The 26470-nt window shown below is 38.0% G+C and overlaps 1 protein-coding gene across 2 annotated transcripts in view; it reads left to right on the top strand.

Annotated features, from left to right (window-relative positions):
* The window catches only part of TCF12 (transcription factor 12), a 366571-nt gene that overhangs the window by 252984 nt on the left and 87117 nt on the right, over window positions 1-26470 (top strand). For both annotated transcript variants that reach the window (XM_007458915.1, XM_007458914.1), the window contains exon 5: window positions 6751-6815. In XM_007458915.1, the coding sequence (XP_007458977.1) occupies window positions 6751-6815 (65 nt within the window). The remainder of the gene's footprint in view (window positions 1-6750; window positions 6816-26470) is intronic.

Genomic DNA, 26470 nt, shown 5'->3' with positions numbered 1-26470 from the left:
ATCATCAGTGGACCTTTTTTTGGTGAGACTCTGTGTTCAAAGTAGTACTGCTTTGGGTGGGAGTTGGACTAGGTATCCTCTGAAGTCTCATTGAAAAATGAGTCTTTGATCCTGGGAAAGGTCATTTGGTCTTACTTGGTATTTATAATTACTCAGAAATGATGTAGGGGTCCTTTAATTCACCTGCACTTCAAGGAGTTTCCAAAATCGGAGTTTACTTTTACCCTGCTTAAAATCTGAACCCTTACAACCAGGGTTCCCGAAATTGGGTGTGGTACATTCCATCAACATAAGTGACCTGCCAAGAGGATTCCTGTCATTTCGACTCTTTCCTCCACTCCTCTGGGAGTGGACATGCCTTCAATTTTTGAGGTGGAGTAAGCAATAGAAATTTCTGGTCATGTTCTTCCTACCCCTCTTTTCTGGGGCTTCCAAGTATTTAGCATAAATTCAGATAGGTTTAGGGTAACGTGATGAATCAAAGATGAAATTTAAAATAATTTTATTTAAGGAAATGAAATCCTGCATTTACAATAGAAAAATCACTTATATAAGTAAAGGATAGGATGACTTGGTTTCTGTGGTTCAATTTTTTTTTTTTTTAGTCTAATTTGTGCCCCAAAAGGTAGTATGACTGTTAAAATTTTAAAAACCCAGTATATTCTTGACGGCACTTACGGAGTAATGAAATGCAGATAGAGTGTTGTAAAGGAAGGCAGGTTTCCATGTTTCTCTTCTTTTGTGTCTTCTTATATTTCCTTTTCTCTTTGCCATTTTGTGTTTTTAGTCCTTACTTTCTATCCCCTTCTTTTTCTTTTGCCGATTGGGGGAAAGGGCATTTAATTGCTTTTGAAAAAAAATCAGTGAGCTATCTCTCTATCAGATGAAAGATGGGATCCTCTTTATATTTGGTTCTCACCACACTAGAAACTTCCAAGACTAGCTAGATTCTCAATCTTTAGGCCTTGGGCAAAGGAAGCGTGTTCAGCTCTGACCTTAGAGTTTACTCAGGTGTTTGATCAACTTGTCCCAATCAGTGCATATCCGTTTTATCCTTGAGACTGATTGTTCTCACAGCCTTGGGATGGCATGATCTGGGTCTAAATGAAAACCAATTTGACAACTCTTAAGCTGTGCCTAGGGCAGAATACAGCTTATCTCCCAGACCACTTTTGTTTGAAAATCACTTGCCTTAAAAGGCTGTATTGTTCTCACATGGGCCACGTACTCAGAAGACCCATCTTCTGTGAAATGGTGGGTCGTTTCATCTCCACCTTTAGTATGATCAGAAGGTGCATATTACTCCATTCAGGTTTGAATAGGGGTCCCCTTCCTCATTCAGTAGGCCTTATGGATTGTGTCAGCCCCAGGCAATTGTCTGTCCACTCTTCTGGAACCACCCACAGTGTGTTTTGGATCTGAACCTCAAGACACCTGACCTTAATTGTGAAACTTGTTTTTCATCCAAGTAGGGTATAAACTTTTCTACTTGTTGACACCTATTAAGGGCACAGACTTGGGTCTTCATCTCATAACCCCACCATCTGTCAGATTGACTAACCCATAAATGTTTGATGGAATTTATGAAACTCAAATTCTTCTATCTAGTCAACTCTCGGATATTTGTGATTGGGTTGGGGAGGAATGGGTTGACAAGGAATGGGAATGAACTGTGCCTGTCAATCCTCAGCCTCAACTTGACTGTTGATTGTGTCCTATGCCAAAAGAATGTAGGTAAAATTATCTTTTGAAGAGTTCTTTATAGACTAATATTAACATTAGTTTGTATTTTTGGAGCCTAGGCAAGCAATGGAGAGTTGCAACTTACTGTTGTGAAATGTATTTTTTTGCTACGGAACAAGACAACTTAGAATTCTTTTTTTTTTTTTTTTTTTTTTTTTTGCGGTACGCGGGCCTCTCAGTGTTGTGGCTTCTCCCATTGCGGAGCACAGGCTCCAGACGCACAGGCTCAGCGGCCATGGCTCACGGGCCTAGCCGCTCCGCAGCATGGGGTATCTTCCCGGACCGGGGCACAAACCCGTGTCCCCTGCATTGGCAGGTGGACTCTCAACCACTGAGCCACCAGGGAAGCCCAGAATTCTTTTTTTTTAATTCCAAGAAAATTTGTTTAGTAATGACTGCCTCAAATAGTTCATACATCTTACACAAACAACTGGGTAAAATAATTTCTTGAATCAGTAATTTGCTATTTCTTGAACAATTGTTATAAATCCTATCCAGATTAGTCAAACTCATCTGTCGAATCTTGAGCATTTCTCAGTTTGGGGTCAGAAAATACTGAGTCTGATTAATGTAAACCATGTAAGTCTAGGTACTCAAAATACTTTAGCACACAAAATATTTATGAAATACGTGTTTGGCTTGATATACAAATATGTATATAAATGTATATCTTTCAATACATGTTGCTCTTCTCCTAGTGTTGAGGTTCTTATCTTAGGGTGGAGTTTAGAGACTCCCAGAATGGAAGGAAAATCAGTGAACTTGGACAGGGAAAAAATTGTCATTTTTATTTTTCCAGGCTCCAAGTAAAATTTAGCATTTCCTTCAATTTTGAATGAGGGTAGCAAAACAGTCCTGATAGTATCTATGATTTTTTTCACTAATAGAACAGATATTCTCATAGTATAATATAGTTGTTGCAGATATCTTTAAACTGTCATTTATGATTTGAAATTACCATTGTTACTAGGCCTGGTTCTAGATCTTACTATTTAATGTGTTAATTAAAAGACACATATATTACTATGCAGCAAATTTCTTTAACATTTTAATAACATACCGGTTTACTTTACAATACTACATATTTTGCTTTGTACTTTTAAAAACATTGTGAAGACAGCCAAAGAGGCCCAGGTTGCATACACGCCCACACACAAATAAAACCCCTCTGCTAGAATATCCCAGTAAAATTTTTATAATATTTTCTCATAGGTGTTTCAAGGGAAATTAGATATACATTAAGTTACTAATAGTTGATAAATTGTATTCAGCTGATGTTTACTGTTAAAATTGTCCACATACTGTAATTTATGTATAATATTTATGTAAAAGTAGTAACCCCATAATACAGTAGTCAGAAGTTTTTCTTATTTGTCAGACACCTAAGATTAAACAAAAAGACATAGGATTCATTTTAATTCATGAAAAGAGTTCTTGTGAAAAGTAATTTTGAAAGAATTAAAGATTATTGTCTTTTAAATCTCAGACTGAGTATGCATTATTATATTTCAGGAGTACCCAGACTTCTAAGTCCCTAAGAAATAAATAGTTCCTAACAAATTAAAGGTGAAATAAAAATGTATTTACATTTTGGAATCTCATTTGAATTAGGTTCATTGTCATTTTAAAAACAAACTACCAACTTTCCATTTCACAAGGAACTTTTACTTTGAAATATTTTGAGCTTATATTAAATGAGTTTTCATTCTCTCTGGTTTGAATATCCTCTGTGAAAAGAAGAAGTTTAGAAATTTTAATAGGCGCAGAAAGTAAGTTTTAAAACTTGACATTTTCTTAAACAGTCTATCTGATGGGTAGCCTCCACACAGATACTTAAATTAAGATTGTATTTGAAATCTGTACTTTATTAAAAAAACAGACCTAATATTGATCTCGGGCTTCCCTGGTGGCGCAGTGGTTGAGAATCTGCTTGCCAATGCAGGGGACACGGGTTCGAGCCCTGGTCTGGGAAGATCCCACATGCCACGGAGCAACTGGGCCCGTGAGCCACAACTACTGAGCCTGCGCATCTGGAGCCTGTGCTCCGCAACAAGAGAGGCCGCGACAGTGAGAGGCCCCCACACCACGATGAAGAGTGGCCCCCGCTCGCTGCAACTAGAGAAAGCCCTCGCACAGAAACGAAGACCCAACACAGCCAAAAATAAATAAATTAATTAATTAAAAAAAAATATTGATCTCTCACTCTTGTTCCCTTACCACCTCAACAATTAAAAAAAAAAAAAGATTCCTTACTAGTATATTTGACTGAAAGTATAACAGTTGTTGCTTAGTTTCAAGTCTTTACTGGTTGTTTGAGATAACGTTTCAGTAAGAATTTACAAGGTAAAAAGGACTTGGTGAGTATTTCAACTATCAATAAGTTGATAGTGTATTGTGAATGACAACTCATTGGCATAGTCTTTTTTTTTTAAACTTTATGATATTGGTTTAAAATGTTACTGTCTCCCAATTCTGTCCTGCCAAGTGTATGAGACATGATTTGTTGTTTTTTCTTTTCATAAATTTATTTATTTTATTTCATTTTATTTTTGGCTGCGTTGGGTCTTTGTTGTTGCATGCGGGCTTTCTCTAGTTGCGGCGAGCAGGGGCTGCTCTTCATTGTGGTGTGCGGGCTTCTCATTGCAGTGGCTTCTCTTGTTGCAGAGCACTTGCTCTAGACACACGGGCTTCAGTAGTTGTGGCACACAGGCTCAGTAGTTGTGGCTCACGGGCTCTAGAGTGCAGGCTCAGTAGTTGTGGTGCACAGGCTGAGTTGCTCCACGGCGTGTGGGATCTTCCCGGACCAGGGCTTGAACCCATGTCCCCTGCATTGGCAGGCAGATTCTTCACCACTGTGCCACCAGGAAAGCCCCATGATTTGTTTTTAAAGGCAACATTTTCTTAAAATTGAAGACATATACTGAGAATGATTTTTAACATCTCATAAACTTGTTTAATGTAGTTGATTAATAAAGTACTACCTGCAAATCATAGATGTAGGCTGTTCTTTATTTTTTCCCAATGATCTGTCTGCCTATTATGGTGTGTTGGCATATCCCTTCAGTCTCTTCCATATTCTTGGTCTGTCAGGGAGGGGTGTGTGTCAGATTTGCAAATGCATAATCCTTTAAGGATTTTGTGAAGCCACATTCCAAGAGTTGAAGTGTAGAATGTAAAACTGTGAGATATCACCTTGATTTTTATAAGTGGTCTTACTTGTGAAGGATATATTTAGAGAGTTAGAAATGTTTTTCTTTTTAATTTCATATGTGTATTTTGCAAATTAAAATTCTTTACGTAGAACATACTACTTGGTGGTGATAATGTGAGGCAACTAGACCACATTAATTAACCTGTTCTCATAAATCAGTATTTTTATGTGTTGGCATTGCTTCACGTGAAATAGGTGCTTCATCAGGAACAGACAGTAAGTGCGTCTTAAGACATATGCTGTAATATCCTAATGGGCTCAGAAATTATACTCTTAATTATTAAAGTGTTTTCTAATAACTAACTTTGTTATTGGAAGAATTATTTTGTATATCTAAAGGTTCAGTAGATGCCAAGTTCAGGTTGTAAGATTTCTACATCAGTTGGCCAGTTGAATACATCAGTGGGGTGCATACATCAATGAAAATGATAGAATATTAGTACATATGTCTCTAAGTTTTTTTTAAATTATGCACCCTATCGGTAAACAATTTTGAGCATCCCATCTATGTGTGCAGTTTTTTAAATTAATAAACTATACATTTTTATATAATCACAAGCTGATATCTCAGTGTATAGTATACAATTGTGGTGACTTCATATAGCCTCAATAATTTTAAGTATTTTGGATAACTTGTCAGATTTAATTACATTGTGTTTTTTTTACCCTGAAATGAAGAAAAAGAATTAGCTCTGCCATTGTCATTTTTACTTGTATCTCTATCTTTGATATTAACATCAAACTGTGATCCTTGCAGAAATCTTTTTAAGCAACATGTCTATTTTTGAAAGACTGTTTAGTTTAAAACTATATACTATTTGAAAATTGGCTTTACTGAACTTACTTAAACTCATGTGTATTGAAAAGTAAACAAGTAAGAACACTGCTATCAATTGTCAGCACTGTGAGACACCTGCTCTCCCTCTCAAGCTGGCCTATACCATTCCTGATACTTAGCCATCAGCTTTTGAACTGTAAATATAATCCCAACAGGAATTCTTATACATTTTGGGGAAAAGTATAAATTGGCATGACAACTTCACAGAAAGGTAATACTTATGAAGTTGAAAGTGTGCATTGTTTAACCCAGCAGTTCCACTTCTTTGTGTCTATCCTGGAGAAACTATTATGTGTGTATAGGATGTGCAAGGATATTTGTTTAAGCATTATTCATGATAACTAGAAAAAAAAGCAGAAACTGTTTTTCTACTTTTCAGTAGGAGAATAGATCAACTGTGGTTTTATTTGTATAATGGGACATTTTATAGCAGTAAAAAATGAATGAACTAGGTGTTTACTTTTAACATATATCTCAAGATATATACCATGTAATTCCCATCTGTTTAAATGTATTCAACACAAATAGTAATGTATATTGTTTGAATACATGAATATGTACTAAAAGATTCAAAATATACATGGGAATCATACTAGTTTTATGATAGTGGTTACCTTGTGGTCTGGGGTGAGATGTGAACTGTATCTTTACTGTTTCAATTTCTCAGAGAGAGAAGGAAAGGGGAGAGTGTTCAGTCTGAAGCAAATACGGGAAAACATTCTCACTTATGGGTATATGAATCATACTATTGGCTCTATAGATATCCATGCTTTTGAATATTTTTTTCATTATTTCACATGACTGGAATGGTAGTAAGCTTTTTAAGTCTTATTTAGTGGATTTTTGTCTTCTTGTTTCTCATTGGTTCTCTGTACTTTCATGAATGGTCTAGAAGTTGAATTGACTGTGTGTCAGTAAATGAGGATTTTTATATGGAGCTATTTTCTTTGTTTTACAGGAAAAACGTCAGAGAGAGGCTCATTTTCCCTGTACAGCAGAGATACTGGATTACCAGGCTGTCAAGTAAGTTAATAAATAACAAAAGCAATGAGATAATTTTTAACACATAGATAAAGACTTTAACAGAGGAGGTAGAAATTTATCCAATTTATTTCACCATTATTTGTGCATTTAATTTGTGACTAAATGTGGTGGGTTTTTAGTAATTAAACATATTTTCTTTTTTTCTGCTCCTCTGCTTAAAATGGTTTCCCTTCCACAGTTCACCAGATTGTCTTTCTCTAGCATCAAAGAATTTCATAACTCACCTCCATTTTAACTGGAGGCAAAGTAGCAGTTAGCTTCCTACCTTCTTCCAAAATGCTTATTTCTGAAAATGATGTTTGTTTATTTCCTCATGAAGAGAACAGTGTTGCTGATAGAGTACAAGAAGAACATAAAATTGCTCTGTGTAGCTTGACCATCCTATGTTAAACTTACTAATGTTGGAAGTACTTTCATTTCAACCTGTTACCAAACTCAGGTCTGGCTGCTTGCTGCTTGAAAATCAATACCTGAGGGGCAGGTGTTGGTAGAAAGGAAGATTGCTTTTAATCAGACAGCTGGCAGTCTGGGGAGAAGGCAGACTTGTGTCCCCCCCAAAACCAACTCCAAAGATTCTGCTCAGCCAAGACAGTTTTTAAAGGGTAAAAAAGAGGAAGTAATCTCAGTTGATCAACGAGATGAGGGATCAGAGTCATTGCCATCCCCCACTGCATGTAGTCTTGTTGACTTCTTGTGATCTTTCTTTAGATGCTGTCTTGTTCACAAGTTTGTTCACACAGTTTGTTCATGAGATTACTAAAGGGGAAACTAGGGGAGAGGTCTGGTCATCTGTTAATTACTTATTCTTCATTTCTTCTTCTTTGATCTATGGGAAGAACCAACAGGTTAGGCAGGGTATTGTGTCATCAAAAGATCTGAAAACTGCTTGGGCCAGAGATGACCAGACCATGGCGAGTGCCTGGTTTAAGGGTAGTTATAATATAGCTTTGCTAAAGTGACAAGACACAAGGGGTTTCCTGTTGAGGGCAGTTTCTTGCAAAGTGCTGCTTGCAAATCTACATCCAATTTTTTGAGCTTCCTACAGTCTCTTTGACTTGGAATCTTTCTTTCAGCTCTTGCATATTCCTTAGCATGTTGCATTTGTACTAATGGCCATTTTCTCTGCTGCTTTCCCCACATCTTTACACTGAGCATCCTAAACACTCAGTTTGCCAGATTCCCATCAGTGTCAAGCCAAAAAGCATACAAAGGAAAGGCAGAATATATTAAATTAGTTTTCTGCTGTCTGCATGCCTTTCATGAGACCCACCCTAATTTTAGACATAGGCACTTAACTGTCATACTAACAATATTACTTCATTTAATACCTACCCCATAATTATGCCTTTCAGAATCAGAATACCTAGGTTCAAATCCCATCTCTGTGAGTTACTGACCTGTGGTTCTAAGACAAGTCATTTAACCTTAAATCCCATCTCTGTATTGACTTCTTCATTTGAAAAGTAGAATTAGCAATTTTTTCCCACATACTTTGTAAGTCTCTGAAGGCTAAACTGCATGTACTTGAAAGGGAAAGAAAGTATTTTACAAAATGAATGCATATTTTTAAATGTTTCTATTCATATAACCCACCAAAAAAAGCTATTCTGAGTCCTTAATATTATTTTTAAGAAACCAAAAAGATTGAGAACCACTGGTCTAATGTTAACACTACTGCTAAACTTGAGGAAAAAAACTATTGTAAGATCTTTGAAATTACAGCTGAAGCTGTTAAATTATTGTTAATGCTTATATTAATTAATGAGTTTTCACTTAACATTTTTTATACTCCCTTGGCAAAGGTGTTGCTATTTAGTTAGAATCAGTGATAAGCTCCATTTATGTAATTCTCCAATTTTGCAAAGATGAATCTTAACAGTTTTTTGTTTGTTTTTTTAAATGTTGAGCCTTCTTTTAATTTATTTATTTTTATTTTTGGCTGTGTTGGATCTTCGTTTCTGTGCGAGGGCTCTCTCTAGTTGTGGCAAGCAGGGGCCACTCTTCATCACAGTGTGCTGGCCTCTCACTGTTGTGGCCTCTCTTGTCACGGAGCACAGGCTCCAGACGCGCAGGCTCAGTAGTTGCGGCTCCCGGGCCTAGTGGCTCCACAGCATGTGGGATCCTCCCAGACCAGGACTCAAACCCGTGTCCCCTGCATTAGCAGGCAGATTCTCAACCACTGTGCCACCAGGGAAGCCTGATGGTTTTTACCAGTGATTAATATGTGTTTATACCAGATTTAATTCTCATATCAAAACATTTATTCAAACCTAGATGCATAGCACTCTAATAGTTATCATTTACTGAGCACTAACTAAGCCAGGCATTGAATACACATTTAATCTGCCCCCACTCTTTTTTTTGGGGGGCCATACCCACAGGCCATGGGATCTTAGTTCCCTGACCAGGGATTGAACCCAGGCCCTCAGCAGTGAAAGCCCGGAATCCTAACCAGTAGGCCACCAGGGAGCTCCCACATGTACTCCTTTTAACAGCACCCATTTTGCAGGTTAGAAAATGAGTGTTCTTCAGAGGTATCAGTAATTTGCTCAATGCCGTATATCTAGCAAGTGGTAAACCTTCTAAACTCATGCTTGATGTTTTTAGCCTTGATGTAATTATACTGCAGGTAAGAATCTCTTATCTCCCTCTCATTTTAATTTGTTCAGTCATGGAAGGGCCTGAGAATTTCTATTTTTAACAAGTACCCCAGGTGATTTTAATTCACATTGACTGGGAATTATGCTTTGAGAAACCCAGTTCCTCTGTATACTCCAAATACAAGCACATATGGAGTATTAAAAAAGAAGAACTGTAAGATTGCTTTTTAATAATTTTTTATCACATGTTGGAGAGATCAGGCAGGCCTTAGGAAAAGAGAACAAGGTTACGGTAATGTATGATATATAAAATAACAATATTCCTGTATACAGGAAGATTTATAGGTATTCAAGTCAGGGAAATATTTGTTTTTGAAGAATTCATGGAAGCAGTACATCAGCCCCAAAGAGAAAGCCCAAAATTCAGCACAGATGAGAGAAGATTATACTGCAACAAGGATAAATAACATCAATGAAGACCAGAGGGCTCTTAAAATAAGTGAAAGTATTTCTTACTGTGAAAGGAACAATGGCTTTGCTATTTATTACTGTTACTTAGCTCTGGCTATGATGTAGTTGCCAGGAAAAGTTACGATGGTTCACACCAGCAGATTTGAGGCCTAAGTAGTAAACCCAGAAAATTCAAGAGTTTAAAAAGATGTATCACTCCCATTCAAAGAAAAACCTGTATTCCAAACTGTATTTATTATAATGGGTCAGAGAAGAAAAAAATACACCAAAACAATTAATAATTGGCTGCCTTTTTTTTTATTTTGTGGTACGTGGGCCTCTCACTGCTGTGGCCTCTCCCGTTGCGGAGCACAGGCTCCAGACGCGCAGGTTCAGCGGCCATGACTCACGGGCCTAGCCGCTCCGCGGCATATGGTATCTTCCTGGAGCAGGGCACAAACCCGCGTCCCCTGCATCGGCAGGAGGACTCTCAACCACTGCGCCACCAGGGAAGCCCTTGGCTGCCATTTTATCTTACCTGTTCACAAGCAACATAATAATCTTAACCACACAATGATAATAGAAGAAAATATAAATAGTGACTACAAAATTATATCGAAACACTACTTTGAAATCATTTTTTTTCAACAGAATCCCCAAGGAACATTTAACTGCTATTAATGTACATAAAATGCTGCTGACATACTGCAAAAATCAGGCTAATTTAATAATGCCTGATGGGCCTTACTTCATGTTAAGATAATGTAATAATATGTTGCTAAATGAGTCTCCTCATATTACCTTCACGGCAATGGCATAACTGATGAGCCATTAAAAGGAAAATGGTGTAGCAGTGTTACTGGAAACATTGATAGATCATTCTGCAATTGAATTTTTTTTTTTTTTTTGCGGTACGCGGGCCTCTCACTGTTGTAGCCTCTCCCATTGTGGAGCACAGGCTCCGGACGCGCAGGCCCAGCAGCCATGGCTCACGGGCCCAGCCACTCCACGGCATGTGGGATCTTCCCAGACCGGGGCACAAACCCGTGTCCCCTGCATCGGCAGGCGGATTCTCAACCACTGCACCACCAGGGAAGCCATGCAATTGATTTTTTTTGGTTCAACACAGAGCATAGAAGCCAGCATCTTTATTAACAATAGGTATGGGGGGGAGAGATAAATTGGGAGGTTCGGATTGACGTATACGCACTACTGTATATAAAATAGATAACTAATAAGGACCTACTGTATAGCACAGGGGACTCTACTCAGTACTCTAATGCCCTATATGGGAAAAGAATCTAAAAATAAGTGGGTATATGTATAACTGATTCACTTTGCTGTACAGCAGAAACTAATACCATACTGTAAATCAACTATACTCCAATAAAAATTAATTCTAAAAAAATAAGAATAATATTAACCATCCAAAAAAAAACCCCAATAGGTATAATACTTTAATAACTGTCACCATGAAGTAAAAAATCCTTTTATGATTATGACAGTTTGTCATTGCTGCCTCTTAAACTTAAGTGTTTATTCAAATTTGTGAAAGTTTTTCTCAAAGTCTTCAGCCTAGAAGAGGCAGAGTCTTGTTTTTTCCCCAAGGGACTTAATTTTCATCAGAGTTAAGATATTATACCCTTGAAAAAAATAACAGTTAACTTTAAAAACTCAGTTAACTGTTACTTAGAAATTTACCCATACCATCTGCTTCTTTAAAATCCTCTTTTTCCATTACAGTCAATCTCATTATATACAGATATTTGATAATGATAAAATGATAAAAGTCAATACATAAGGAAGATAAAACAGTGATAAATGTGTATACACCTAATAACAGAGCTTCAAAATAAATGAAACAAAAATCAGTGTAATTAAAGAGGTAAATTCGCAGTCACAGTTGAAGATCTGAATACCTCTCTTAGCAGTTGACAGAATAACTAGACAAAAATTCAGTAAAGGCATAGAACTAAATGAACCATACTACCGTGACCTCACTGATACTTACAAAATTCTGTTCCCAACAACTGAAGATATAAATCCCTTTCAAGGGTACATGTTACACTCAACAGGATTGAACAATGTGCTCATCTTTAAATCAGTGTCAATAAACTGAAAAGGTTTAAAATCATACAAAGTATTTTTTCTGGCCACAAACGAATTAAATTAGAAGTCAGTGAGTTACCTAGAAAAACACCAAATATTTGGAAATGAAAGGGCTGTTTCATTTAGACGTGGGCATATCTAAATAACCCATGGTTTTGAAAAGAAATCAGAAGGGAATTCAGAAAATATTTCTAACTAAATTATAATGAAATATGATATAGCAAAATTTGTTGGTGCAATTAAATTAAACCAGTGCCTTGGAGAAAATGTGTAGCTCTAAATGCTTGTATTAAAAAAGATCTACAGTACATGACCTGAGGTTCTGCCCTATGAAGCTAGAAAAATAAGCACAAAATAAGTGGAAGGGAGAAAGCAGTACAGATAAGAGCAGGAATCAGTGTAATATTACACAAATAATAGAAAAAGCTAACAAAGCCAGAATTTGATTATTTGAAAAGACCCATAAAATGAATAAGTCCTAGCTAAACTAATTATAACAAAGGGGGAGAGAGAAGGAGGGGAAAGAACACTAATTACCAATATCTGAAATGGAAGAGAGGTTATCACTGTAAATCATATGTACATTAAAAGGATAATAAAGAAGTGTTGGGAATAACTTAATAAATTTGACAACTTTGGTGAAATAAGTAAGTTTCTTGAATATTACTTACCAAAAGGGGACAAGATGAAACAGCGAGTTTGAATAGCTCTATATCTATTAATACAAGTAAGTTCATTTCAAAAGTTTTTTCACAAAGAAAGCTTGACTGTCATATGGTTTCATTGGTGAATTCTTTTAAATGCTTATGGGGAAAACTAATACCAATCTTACACAAACTATTTTAGAAAATAGAGGAGGAGGGAACACTTTGCAGCTCATTTTACAAGGTGAGCAACACCCTGATCCTCAAAATGCACATGTGGTTTGTACCAGAAGTGAAAGTTTGGCTTAATTGTTGAAAATCAGCCAGTGTAATTCAACACATTAACAGCCTTAAGAAGAAAAACATTTCCAAAGATGTAGAAAAAGTATTCAACAAAATCAAATATCCGTGATAAAACCTCTCAACAAACTCAGCATAGAAAGCAGCTTCCTCAGTTTGATAAAAAGACTTGCATGAAAGATCTATAGCTTTTTTTTTTTTTGCCGTATGCGGGCCTCTCACTGTTGCGGCCTCTCCTCTCCCGTTGCGGAGCACAGGCTCTGGACCACACAGGCTCAGCGGCCATGGCTCACGGGCCCAGCCACTCTGCGGCATGTGGGATCTTCCCAGACCAGGGCACGAACCCGTGTCCCCTGCATCAGCAGGCGGACTCTCAACCACTGCGCCACCAGGGAAGCCCTGTCTTCATTTCTTTTCATTCTTTTTTCTTTATTCTGTTCCTCAGCAGTGAATTCAACAATTCTGTTTTCCAGGTCACTTATCTGTTCTTCTGCCTCCGTTATTCTTCTATTGATTCCTTCTAGTGTAGTTTTCATTTCAGTTACTTTATTGTTCATCTGTTTGTTTGTTCTTTAATTCTTCTAGGTCTTTGTTAAACATTTCTTGCATCTTCTTGATCTTTGCCTCCATTCTTTTTCCAGGGTCCTGAATCATCTTCACTATCATTATTCTGAATTCTTTTTCTGGAAGGTTGCCTATCTCCACTTATTTTGTTGTTTTTCTGGGGTTTTATCTTGTTCCTTCATCTGTTACATAGCCCTCTGCCTTTTCATCTTGTCTTTCTGTGAATGTGGTTTTTGTTCCACAGGCTGCAGGATTGTAGTTCTTCTTGCTTCTGCTGTCTGCCCTCTGGTGGATGAGACTGTCTAAGAGGCTTGTGCAAGTTTCCTGATGGGAGGGACTGGTGGTGGGTAGAGCTGGGTGTTGCTCTTGGGCAGAGCTCAGTAAAACTTTAATCTGCTTGTCTGCTGATGGGTGAGGCTCAGTTCCCTCCCTGTTGGTTGTTTGGCCTGAGGCGACCCAACACTGGAGCCTACCTGGGCTCTTTGGTGGGGCTAATGGAAGACTCTGGGAGGGCTCACTCCAAGGAGTACTTTCCAGAACTTCTGCTGCCAGTTTCCTTGTCCCCGCGGTGAGCCACAGCGATCCCCCGCCTCTGCAGGAGACCCTCCAACACTAGCAGGTAGGTCTGGTTCAGTCTCCCCTGGGGTCACTGCTCCTTCCCCTCCGTCCCGATGCACACACTTCCTTGTGTGTGCCCTCCAAGAGTGGAGTCTCTGTTTTCCCCAGTCCTGTCGAAGTCCTGCAGTCAAATCCCACTAGCTTTCAAAGTCTGATTCTCTAGGAATTCCTTGTCCCATTGCCAGATCCCCGGGTTGGGAAGCCTGATGTGGGGCTCAGAACCTTCACTCCAGTGGGTGGACTTCTGTGGTATAAGTGTTCTGCAGTTTGTGAGTCACCCACCCAGCAGATATGAGATTTGGTTTTACTTTGATTGCACCCCTCCTCCCCTCTCATTGTGGCTTCTCCTTTGTCTTTGGATGTGGGGTATCTTTTTTGGTGAGTTCCAGTATCTTTGTGTCGATGCTGCCCAGTGTCTTTGTGTCGATGATTGTCCAGCAGCTAGTTGTGATTCTAATGTTCTCACAAGAGGAAGTGAGAGCACGTCCTTCTACTCTGCCATCTTGGTTTAGGGCCACAAATTTCTATAAATTTAAAATAAATTCCTTAACAAGTATTTCAGATGATATGCTTTATTTCAAACCTACTTTTAATCAAATAGTTTGCACTGATTTAATACGACATATTACACAGATCTGTATCCCGCAGCATAATGTATTCATTGTATTGTAACATTTTATTAACCAGATTTTGCAATCTTAGTGTGTTTTATTTTATTTTTAATTAAAGGAATCCCTTATTCCCTATGGACTATTGTACCCTTAGAAATTATAGCATTTCCAATTCAGAGAAATTTGTTGACACTTCTGTTTTAAGCAGACCAAGTTCACTTACAATTTAAATGCTTCCTCTTTTTTCTCATGCTTTTTTCTCATTGGGTAAAAAAATGTCCAAAAAGAAAAAAAGACTTCACGGGCTTCCCTGGTGGCACAGTGGTTGAGAGTCCGCCTGTCGATTTAGTGGACACAGGTTCATGCCCCGGTCCAGGAAGGCCCCACATGCCGCGGAGCGGCTGGGCCCGTGAGCCATGGCTGCTGAGCCTGCGCGTCCGGAGCCTGTGCTCCGCAATGGGAGAGGCCATAACAGTGAGAGGCCTGCGTACCCCAAAAAAAAAAAAAAAAATTCACACATTACAAAACTTGCTTAAAAGAGAAAAAATCTTATCAATAAATATTTGCTTATTTTATTATGTATAAGGAACTGGGTCAGGCAACAGAATAAAAGAATTAGTCTTCAGGAAGCTTACATTCTAATTGGGAAGACCAGCTGTGTATACACAGAAAGTTAACTAAAATGATAAGGTGATCCGTATTCAATCTCAAGTAGCACAAATGTAAGTTAGAATTCAGAAGAGAGAGAAATGAATGCGATTTTGATACAGAGAAGATTTTGCAAAGAAATTACAGAACACTGAGATCTTGGAGGATGGGTAAAATTTGACAGAGTAGACAGGAGAACATCTTGGGGAAAGAGAACATATGACTAATAAAATAGAAGCAGTAATATTCAGCACGTCTTACTGCTGCTTCCTTAATTTTCTCCCACCGAAAGTATCAGCTTTGTGAAGGCACGGTCAGTGGCTGCTTTGTTTGTTGTATTTACAGCGCCTTGCTCTGTGCCTGACAAATAGAAGCTATCAATGAATACCTTTTTTTTTAATTGGAGTATAGTTGTTCTACAATGTTGTGTTAGTTTCTGCTGTACAACAAAGTGAATCAACTGTATGTATACATATATCCCCTCCCTCTTGGACCTCCCTCCCACCCCACCCCGCATCCCGGTTACCACAGTGAACACCTTTTGAATGAATGTATTTGGAATATTTATTTAGGGAAACAGTGTGAGTTGTGTGAACTGTAAGGATGATGCTTGGATACCTAAACAAAGAGTTTATATTTTATCCTGTAAGGGTTTGTTATTGGACACGAGGCATGATAAAAAATACAGGTGTTTCTTAGAAAAGTTAAGCTTTAGTTTACGATTCGCAAGATAATTTATAAACTGGTGACAAGGAAACTATTTGAAACGGTATTGCTCTAGACTACATATCAAGAACAGGGGATAGGTAATTTAGACAGATCTTAGTTATATAACAACAGCACATTGCAGGTGTTGAGATAATTTTAAAAAAATAAAATCATGACCTATAGCTATAAAAATGAACATGTATATAGATTGTATCTCATCAGTGAAGAAATCTGTAAGGTGTTAGAACCAGTTCAAAGGAGAATCCAAAAACAGACACATTCATAGATCAAAATTATGGAAATTAATATTCAAACAGAGAGGCAAAACGTTTTTTTTTTCCTTTGGAGCAGGGTGGTAGAGGTATTGAGGGTGGGGAAAGGTCTTTCATCCCTTTACTGGACAGAATTTTTTTTCACATGTACATATAAGAATTATTTTTCATTGCTACTAGTTATCTACAATTTAGAGAGTTGTAAAATAGCTCCCATAGAATGAGAATCAGGTAACCTAGAAATGTATGCTCTAGACCAGAGGTCAGCAAACTATGGCTACCAGCCAAATATCTCAACCCCTTGAATGATTTTATTAAAACATAGCCATGTTCATTCATTTATGTATTGGCTATGGCTTCTTTCTTGCTATAAAAATTGAGTTGAGTAGTTACAAAGAGACAATATGGCCCACAAAGCTTAAATGTTTTCTATCTGGCCCTTAACTGACCCTACTCCAGGTAATGCATAATATTCCATCAAAGCATGATTTTTTTCCAACGCTGGTATGTGTTTCTGACAATTAAGAGAATCAGGGTTTTCATATGCAGCCAATCCTACACTAACCTAATGTTTCCCCAGGATGATTAATTAAAGCTAGTTGTTTTAAACAGCAGTTGGGATATTTCTTTACATCAACAAACCTAATGATAGAGACCTTAGCTTTAGGCTAAATTATTAGAACACAACATTTAGAGCCAGGAAACTGGTGTTGTATACCATTCTGAGCAAATGTATTTCTAAACAGGCATAATCGCCTGTTAGAAATACATTTTACTATTTGCAAATAGTAAAGTAACTTGCAACTCTGGCATATAGAGAATGATTGACAGACAGAGGACTATTTAGTTTTAAGAAGGGAGGACACCAGTAACTTGAGAAGCATCTTCAAATATTTGAAGCATAATTTGGGTTGTTCTATAACTTTTAAGGTTAAAACTTTGGACAATACGTAGGAGTTAAGCAATTCTGATTTTAACGTAGTATAAGAAGGAATATTCTCCTAGTAGAGAGGATGGAATATTCAACCTTGGCAAATAGTGACTTTCCTCTTGGTGGCTATGTTTGAGTAGAAGCTAGACATTCACTTTACTGGAATTTTTATACTAGAGGGATTAGAGCATCTGTTGTTTGATTCAAATAACAGACCTTATTGAAGTTTTCTTCTAATTCCATGAGCTCTTTAGTGACAAGTAAAAAGCTTTTCAGGAGGTGTTGATGATCCATCTGAGGTTGGAGACCAAAAATTACTATTGATATTCATCTATGTGGTTTTATACATGTTTTAATTTCCCCAGCAATATTGATTCATGAATGTTATCATTTTGTCAGTAGACCAGTAGTTTAAAGCATATACAGTGGTAAGGAGTGGGAATTTTAGACTCTTCGCTTGGACTGGGTTGTTATGTGGTCCAAACCAGAGCTTTCTCTTTTTATCAAACCAACAATTATTGAATTTCTAATCTTGTTTTTCCTTTTCTGAGGCCAATTTTTGGGTTCCTCTAGCCAGTTTTCCTGAGTTATCTTTTGGGGGAGTATCCCTTTGGACCATGACAGAAATTTGGCTGCTGCTGGTGCCTTTGAGGGCAGCATTTCTTTTGGAAATACCAGCAAGGTGATTTCCCTCAGCCTCCAGCAAGTCAAGTTTAGAATGCCCCATAATCTTAATAATAGCTAATTTAGCAGGTAAAAGTATTACATCTAATAATTTTAAATTTTATTTAAATTTTTTAAAATTGTAATTTTATTTCTGCTGAAAGTAAGAAAGCCATGTTGCTTCCACAACACTTGAAAATCATGAGCTACTCTGAGAAGCACATCTACTATCAGTGTAAATATTGGCAAATTTTGTCCTTGGCTAAAGTACAAGCCCACGTAAGAGCATATAATTCAGCCCGTTGGGCCTAAACAGAAGGGAAGAGGTTCAGAGTCAGGAACTCTTGAGCTTCACTAGAGATCCTCAGTATTTGAACTGTTTCAGTACTCCGAGGCATGGGCTGCTTTATAGTCGTGGAGTTGAGCACTAAGACTGTGGTTCTAGTGTCAGTTAGGACTGGAAGAGATTCATCCCAAATCTGGAGAAACATTTCTCCAAGATGATTAAGAGGGAGAATTGGGAAGAGCGCCTGTAGTTCCTCAGAGGCCCTACCATTGAGAATTGGCAGGATGTTGGAAAGGCTAGTTAGAGAGCTGAAGGTGCCTAAAGCACTTAAATTTATAACAATCTCTTTTTCAAAGTCCTGGCTTTTTGTAATAATAACAAAAACTGGGAGGGTTTTTACTTGGTTTAGGAACTTTCATTTGCTGGAGTTGAGGATTAAGAATTTTGTTCATCTTCCTTTTAGGTGACTGCTCTAGAGTGTGAGAGAGCTGGTTTACCAGATGACCTAAATCTGGAGTGGACATAGTTTCCCATTCCATCCTGGTCCTTTTTACTAGAAGGGAAAGTTCCCGGTTCAGCCTATTGATAAACATAAAATTAAAGGCTCCCCAGGTGGGATCAACATATGAAGGAAAACCAGAATTTTCCTTAAAAACAATTTGAAGTCGATTGTAATAGTCATGAACAGGTTCATCAGATTTTTGTGTGCAAGTCTGAATTTGTTCCAATCAACAGGATTCGGAAAAGCCCCAGCAATTGCTTGATGAAGTCACCTAGTGATTGCCTGAGCCTGATCATATAATAAGTTAGTGGGCTGGTCTCCCAGTTGTAATTCTAGAGACCTTTCAGGATTTTCCCAATTAGCAGTTTTCAGTACTGGGTCTGGTCTTCACTGACAAGTATATAAACTAGTTGATATAATTAGAGAAACCAGGTTGATAAGTTTGAATGACTATATTAAATTCTTCAGCAAATCTGTGAGGATCTTTAGTTACTTTGGGAAAATATTTGACTATGGCTCCCAGTTCAGCTTGGGTCCAGGGACTATAAGAAATAAGGGTTTAGCCTCTGGATCCTCAGAAGGCTTAATTTTAAAGGGACAGGTTCTGACAAGTTCAGAAGAAAAGGGAGTAGGTAGAGTTTCAGAGAAAAGGGGAAGTTCAACAAGAGAAATCTTACCTTAAAATCTTATTTTGCAGAGAGGCAATTTCAGACTCCTGATAATATTGGGAAGCCTCAAAATACCGATTAAAATAGGTATTCCCCTCAGTTCTCAAAATTTTTGAGCGGTTGTAGTCAAATTCAATTTAAAGGAAATTAAATTTGGGAATTTTAAATGTTCCCCATAATGGCCATTGATATTCTAAATGGCCTTTGGTCAGGTTGGTCCATTTAGTTTAAAATGTGCCTGAGGAAGGTTCTTAAACATAAAATCAGCCTGAGTTCCTGTAAGAGGGGGTGCCCTCAAAGTACTTAGATAACTGGGATCCCATTCCTCAGAGGTTTTTCTCTAGACTAAAAGAATAATTTTTCAAATTGCCCAAACAGCTCAGCTCAAACAGCTTGAAACTCGAACAACCAGCAAGCTTATATCATCCAGTTCAAAGGAAACAGCTTTGTCCTAGAGGAACGGGGCCAAAAATTTTTCAACAAGTTTCCAGAGAACAGCCCCTCTTTCATAGGAATGGGCCAGTGGCTCAGCTGAAGCGGTTTCAGTGAAGCAGTCCCTGTTACCAAAGGAATGGGTGGACAGCTTCTCAGCCAGCTTTAGTTGAGCCAGTCTATTCTCAAAATCAGACTGGCGTGCCAAACGGTACTCACATACAGAGCAAGGCCTTAACCAGAAAGGTGAAACCTTAAAATAGATTCCAAAAAAAGCCTGAAGACCTTCAAACACAAAGAGGGTAAGAGCATGGATCCAGGAGAAAGACATACCTTCAAATCTCAGGGTCAGCAAGAAAATCAGTGAGCAAAATGGACTCAATTGTGAGTACCACACCTGTTTGCTTACCAGCCCCAGAGTCGTTGGGGGTCTTCTCTGGTCTCCCTATGGGCCACCAAAATGTTGACCTAAAACAGAGTACCAGATATTTCACCAACAAAGATGGGTTTATTTGGGATCAGCAAAGAATTGCAATTCAAGGTCTGTAACCATGGTGAGCCACATGCAAGTCTCCCACAGCAAGGAAAGGAGAATGCTTTTATAGAGGGCGAAAAGGAAATTGGGAGGGCTGGAGTAAACAAGAGTTCATGGCTTTTCATTGACTGAGTCCTTGTCAGGAAAGAAGAGGAGTCTTTCTTCTTCCTTCTGGACTCTGTTATCGTCACAGGTGGTGAGAGCTCTCCCTTCTGATCTCTCAGCTCTGTTTAATTGAGGTTTCTGTTTACATTTTACAGGTGCAATAAGTAGTAGGGGAGTGATGGTGCTTTAAGAATAGATTATGTCAGAATTGAATATTGAACTTAAAAATTTCAGAAGTCAAGTGGTTCCCCATACCAGCAGCACCTTTTCAGGAGTAGATTATTCGATGGTGATGGAGGATTGTTGGAGTCAGGGATGTTAAGACATAAAACTGGCTGTTGGATCAAATGTTGAAGCTATCCAAGAGATGATTCACTAATAAAGGAGCATGTGAAAGGGCATTCACAGTGGCTGGCACACAGTAGGCATTCAAAAAATGTTTGAATCTGAATCCTGCGATCCAGGAAAGGGTAGTAAGCCATCAGCTGCCTTCAGGGTGAGCCGGGCTTTGTGAGTTGTTTGGAGCAGAGGTAAAATAAATTGTTTTGTGGGAGTTATGTCTCATCATGAAGTATGAACAGTAGGCAGTTTTAATTTCCTGCTTCTGTTAAAAGGCCAGAGAGAGTTAGATTATGCAGAGGTAACTTGGCAGGGGGAAGAGGCATTGTTTCTTTGTTCCTGTTCCCTCCATAAAACTTGCTAATTATATTTTTCATGCTACTTGGTGCTGTTTCAGAATATTGTTTAAAAAATCATTATTCTTTTGTAAACTTATTTCAGGAGAAAAGAGTCTGTTAAATAATGGCTAGAGATTAGACACCATCCTGGGGGAAAAAAGTTGAAAAAGAGGTGACCACAGACTGGATATTACATGTTAATAAGGGATTGTTGTCAGTTTGGGGGATGTAACAAGAGCTGAGAGATGGAAGAATAAATGAAGCAGAAGCAGCAGAATACTGACAGTTGTTGAAGCTGGGTGGAAGTTATATAAATAAAGGTTTATTACACTTTTTTTCCTACTTTTGTTTATTTTTGAAAATTCCCAAAATAAAAAGTTTGGTTTTTAAAAAGATGTCCAGTATAGAATGTTTCATTTCAAAAAGTATTACATGCCTAACTGTAGGCCTAGTGCTATATTGGGTTTTGTGTTACCCTTAATTGTATTCTTGAGAATGCAAGGTATGGGAAAGAGGGTATACTCATTTACTAGATGTGAAAGCTAGCATTAAATGGAAGGGGAGTGGCTTCAAAGTATTAGAACTCTGCTGAAAATCTTAGGACTACATAACACCATTTCCACAGAAGCAAAAGAGAAATGACATTTCCTTATCTTTGTTCTTCTTACGTTGGTTAACATCTCACATAGTTGGCTGCTTTGTATTCATAAAAGAAAAGGCTCAAAGGCATACTGGTACCTTTACAGGAAGTCTTCCAGAGGGCCCTATTTATCAAGGAAGTATCTAAATTCAAACAGTCAGAAAAACTGCTCACTTAGGAGAAGACATGTTTAGAGTATGCTCACTACTAACCTCATGGGAGTCTGCCTTCAGGACATTCCTATAGCATTTTTGAAAGTGGGGACTCTCCTTATGGAAGCCTGTAAAATACCAAGTCATTCTTAAATTATTTAAATACTGGATATATTAAAATAGCTTTTATTTTTGCTGGGTTTTTTCATAGTTCTTTTATTTCTGGGAGGTCTCTTTTATCAATCTACATCTCAGATCTTCCTACTTTGTTATCTTTCCATTGGCTGATACAGGATTCAGGAGAAAAGTTCAAAGAAAAAAATAGTGAAAATGAAATAATAAGATGGTAAAATTTCCGTCTGTTTACTGATAATTAAGGAAGATTGAGAAACTTAAACTGCTAAGATTGCCATGTTTTAGTAATTTAATACTATATAGGTAGTTTCTTTTCTTCTCTTTTTTCTTTTTTCTCTTTTTAAGCCAGAAAGATTGGGATGATTGTGTTCACAGGATGCATTTGATGGATGACTGTCATTATCTTCTCAAACCTGCATGACACTTTAAATATTGAAAATGATAATTAAATTTTCAAGAGACCATGTTGAGATTATAAGATTTGGGACTTGTAAAAGAATGAGCATAGCAGTTGGCTAGTAGTGGTGGCTGGTGTGTTTTTATTGACCTAGGAAAGAAATAGAAGCATCTCAGGTTTTCTTTTACTTTGTTTCCTTGTACATCCCTCCCCACCTCCTCCCCCAATTAATATATTGTCCAAAATGTTGGTAATGACTTGGAACTATTCAGGTTGCACAAAGCATTTAATGAAATCTTGTCTTAGACAAAACACTAGAGAGGATCATAATTAATGTCTCATTTTCTGCCAGTTGCTATTGATTACTCATTCAAGATCCCTTTGTTCTCAGAATGATAACTGTAGCTTGCATTGCTATCTAATGAGGTTCTCAGGATAGAATTCTTTAACAACTTGCTGATAATTGCTAACATATCCCTGGAATTTCAATGTAAATGAATTTGCATAATAATACAATTATTTCACAAATGTCTGTGTTTTCCAAATTTGAGATTTATTACAGCCTGTTTTTTAATCATCTGTAGAAAGTTAACAGAAGACTGATACATTATTAAAGCCCAGCATTTATATTTTGCCCTGAGTTCCCCTTCACCCTCTGAGATTTTGATTTGGTTGTGACATGAGGTGAGAGGCTTCTTTGTCATTTTCAATTCCCCTGTCTCTGAAACTTCAGATGGACTCACAGCTGAACTGTACTGTGATGTTTCTAAATTAAAAGAGCAGTTGCAAATATAATAATACTATACTAATTTTGCTTTTAGAACAGTTTTCTTTCTTTATCCCTCAGTGACAAAAGAGCACATGGTACAGTATAAAGAATTCATCTGATAAGGTCAGGAACAAGACAAGGTTGCCCACTCTCACCACTCATTCAACATAGTTTTGGAAGTTTAACCCACAGCAATCAGAGAAGAAAAGGAAATAAAAGGAATCCAAATCAGAAAAGAAGAAGTAAAGCTGTCACTGTTTGCAGATGACATGATACTATACATAGAGAATCCTAAAGATGCTACCAGAAAACTACTAGAGCTAATCAATGAATTTGGTAAAGTAGCAGAATACAAAATTAATGCACAGAAATCTCTGGCATTCCTATACACTAATGATGAAAAATCTGAAAGTGAAATCAAGAAAACACTCCCATTTACCATTGCAACAAAAAGAATAAAATATCTAGGAATAAACCTACCTAAGGAGACAAAAGACCTATATGCAGAAAATTATAAGACACTGATGAAAGAAATTAAAGATGATACAAATAAATGGAGAGATATACCATGTTCTTGAATTGGAAGACTCAACATTGTGAAAATGACTCTACTACCCAAAGCAATCTACAGATTCAATGCAATCCCTATCAAACTACCACTGGCATTTTTCACAGAACTAGAGCAAAAAATTTCACAATTTGTATGGACACAAAAAAGACCCTGAATAGCCAAAGCAATCTTGAGAAGAAAAACAGAGCTGGAGTAATCAGGCTCCCTGACTTCAGACTATACTACAAAGCTACAGTAATCAAGACAGTATGGTACTGGCACAAAAACAGAAAGATAGATCAATGGAACAGGATAGAAAGCCCAGAGATAAAACCACGCACATATGGTCACCTTATCTTTGATAAAGGGGACAGGAATGTACAGTGGAGAAAGGACAGCCTCTTCAATAAGTGGTGCTGGGAACACTGGACAGGTACATGTAAAAGTATGAGATTAGATCACTCCCTAACACCATACACAAAAATAAGCTCAAAATGGATTAAAGACCTAAATGTAAGGCCAGAAACTATCAAACTCTTAGAGGAAAACAGGCAGAACACTCTATGACATAAATCACAGGCCGATCCTTTTTGACCCACCTCCTAGAGAAATGGAAATAAAAACAAAAATAAACAAATGGGACCTAATGAAACTTCAAAGCTTTTGCACAGCAAAGGAAACCATAAACAAGACCCAAAGACAACCCTCAGAATGGGAGAAAATATTTGCAAATGAAGCAACTGACAAAGGATTAATCTCCAAAATTGACAAGCAGTTCATGCAGCTCAATAACAAAAAAACAAACAACCCAATCCAAAAATGGGCAGAAGACCTAAATAGACATTTCTCCAAAGAAGATATACAGACTGCCAACAAACACATGAAAGAATGCTCAACATCATTAATCATTAGAGAAATGCAAATCAAAACTACAATGAGATATCATCTCACACCAGTCAGAATGGCCATCATCAAAAAATCTAGAAACATTTGCAAATGAATCAACTGACAAAGGATTAATCTCTAAAATTTACAGGCAGCTCATGCAGCTCAATAACAAAAAAATAAACAACCCAATCCAAAAATGGGCAGAAGACCTAAATAGACATTTCTCCAAAGAAGATATACAGACTGCCAACAAACACATGAAAGAATGCTCAACATCATTAATCATTAGAGAAATGCAAATCAAAACTACAATGAGATATCATCTCACACCAGTCAGAATGGCCATCATCAAAAAATCTAGAAACAATAAATGCTAGAGAGGGTGTGGAGAAAAGGGAACCCTCTTGAACTGCTGGTGGGAATGTGAATTGGTACAGCCACTATGGAGAGCAGTATGGAGGTTCCTTAAAAAGCTACAAATAGAACTACCATATGACCCGGCAATCCCACTGCTGGGCATATACCCTGAGAAAACCAAAATTCAAAAAGAGTCATGTACCAAAATGTTCATTGCAGCTCTATTTACAGTAGCCTGGAGATGGAAACAACCTAAGTGTCCATCATCGGATGAATGGATAAAGAAGATGTGGCACATAAATACAATGGAATATTACTCAGCCATAAAAAGAAACGAAATTGAGCTATTTGTAATGAGGTGGATAGACCTAGAGTCTGTCATACAGAGTGAAGCAAGGCAGAATGAGAAAGACAAATACTGTATGCTAACACGTATATATGGATTTTTTTTTTTTGGTATGCGGGCCTCTCACCGCTGTGGCCTCTCCCATTGTGGAGCACAGTCTCCGGACGTGCAGGCTCAGCGGCCATGGCTCATGGGCCCAGCCGCTCTGCGGCATGTGGGATCTTCCCAGACCAGGGCATGAACCTGTGTCCCCTGCATCGGCAGGTGGACTCTCAACCACTGCGCCACCAGGGAAGCCCAGTATATATGGAATTTAAGAAAAAAAACAAATGTCATGAAAAACCTAGGGGTAAGACAGGAATAAAGACATAGACCTACTAGAGAATGGAGTTGACCATATGGGGAGGGGGAAGGGTAAGCTGTGACAAAGCGAGAGAGTGGCATGGACATATATACACTACCAAACGTAAAATAGATAGCTGGTGGGAAGCAGCCGCATAGCACAGGGAGATCTGCTCTATGCTTTGTGACCACCTAGAGGGGTGGGATAGAGAGGGTGGGAGGGAGGGAGACGCAAGAAGGAAGAGATATGGGAACATATGTATATGTATAACTGGTTCACTTTGTTATAAATCAGAAACTAACACACCATTGTAAAGCAATTATACTCCAATAAAGATGTTAAAAAAAAAAAAAAGAATTTATCTGAGAGGAATTCCCTGCCAGTCCAGTGATTAGGACCCCGCACTTTCACTGCCAAGGACACACATTCAATCCCTGGTCTGGGAACTAGTCAGGAAACTAAGATCCTGCAAGCCACGTGGCCAAAAAAATAGAATTCATCTGGGAAATTTTAACAATTTATGTACTCTATTTTATCATGATTGTTTTTTATACCTTTCTACATCTTTAATTAATAAGCTCCCCCTCGGGCTTCCCTGGTGGCGCAGTGGTTGAGAGTCCGCCTGCTGATGCAGGGGACACGGGTTCGTGCCCCGGTCCAGGAAGCTCCCACATGCCGCAGAGCGGCTAGGCCCGTGAGCCATGGCCGCTGAGCCTGCGTGTCCGGAGCCTGTG

The sequence above is a fragment of the Lipotes vexillifer genome, unplaced genomic scaffold (genome assembly GCF_000442215.2).
Source record: "Lipotes vexillifer unplaced genomic scaffold, Lipotes_vexillifer_v1.1 scaffold102, whole genome shotgun sequence".
NCBI lineage: Eukaryota > Metazoa > Chordata > Mammalia > Artiodactyla > Lipotidae > Lipotes > Lipotes vexillifer.
This window is presented reverse-complemented; position numbering and strand designations above follow the sequence as displayed.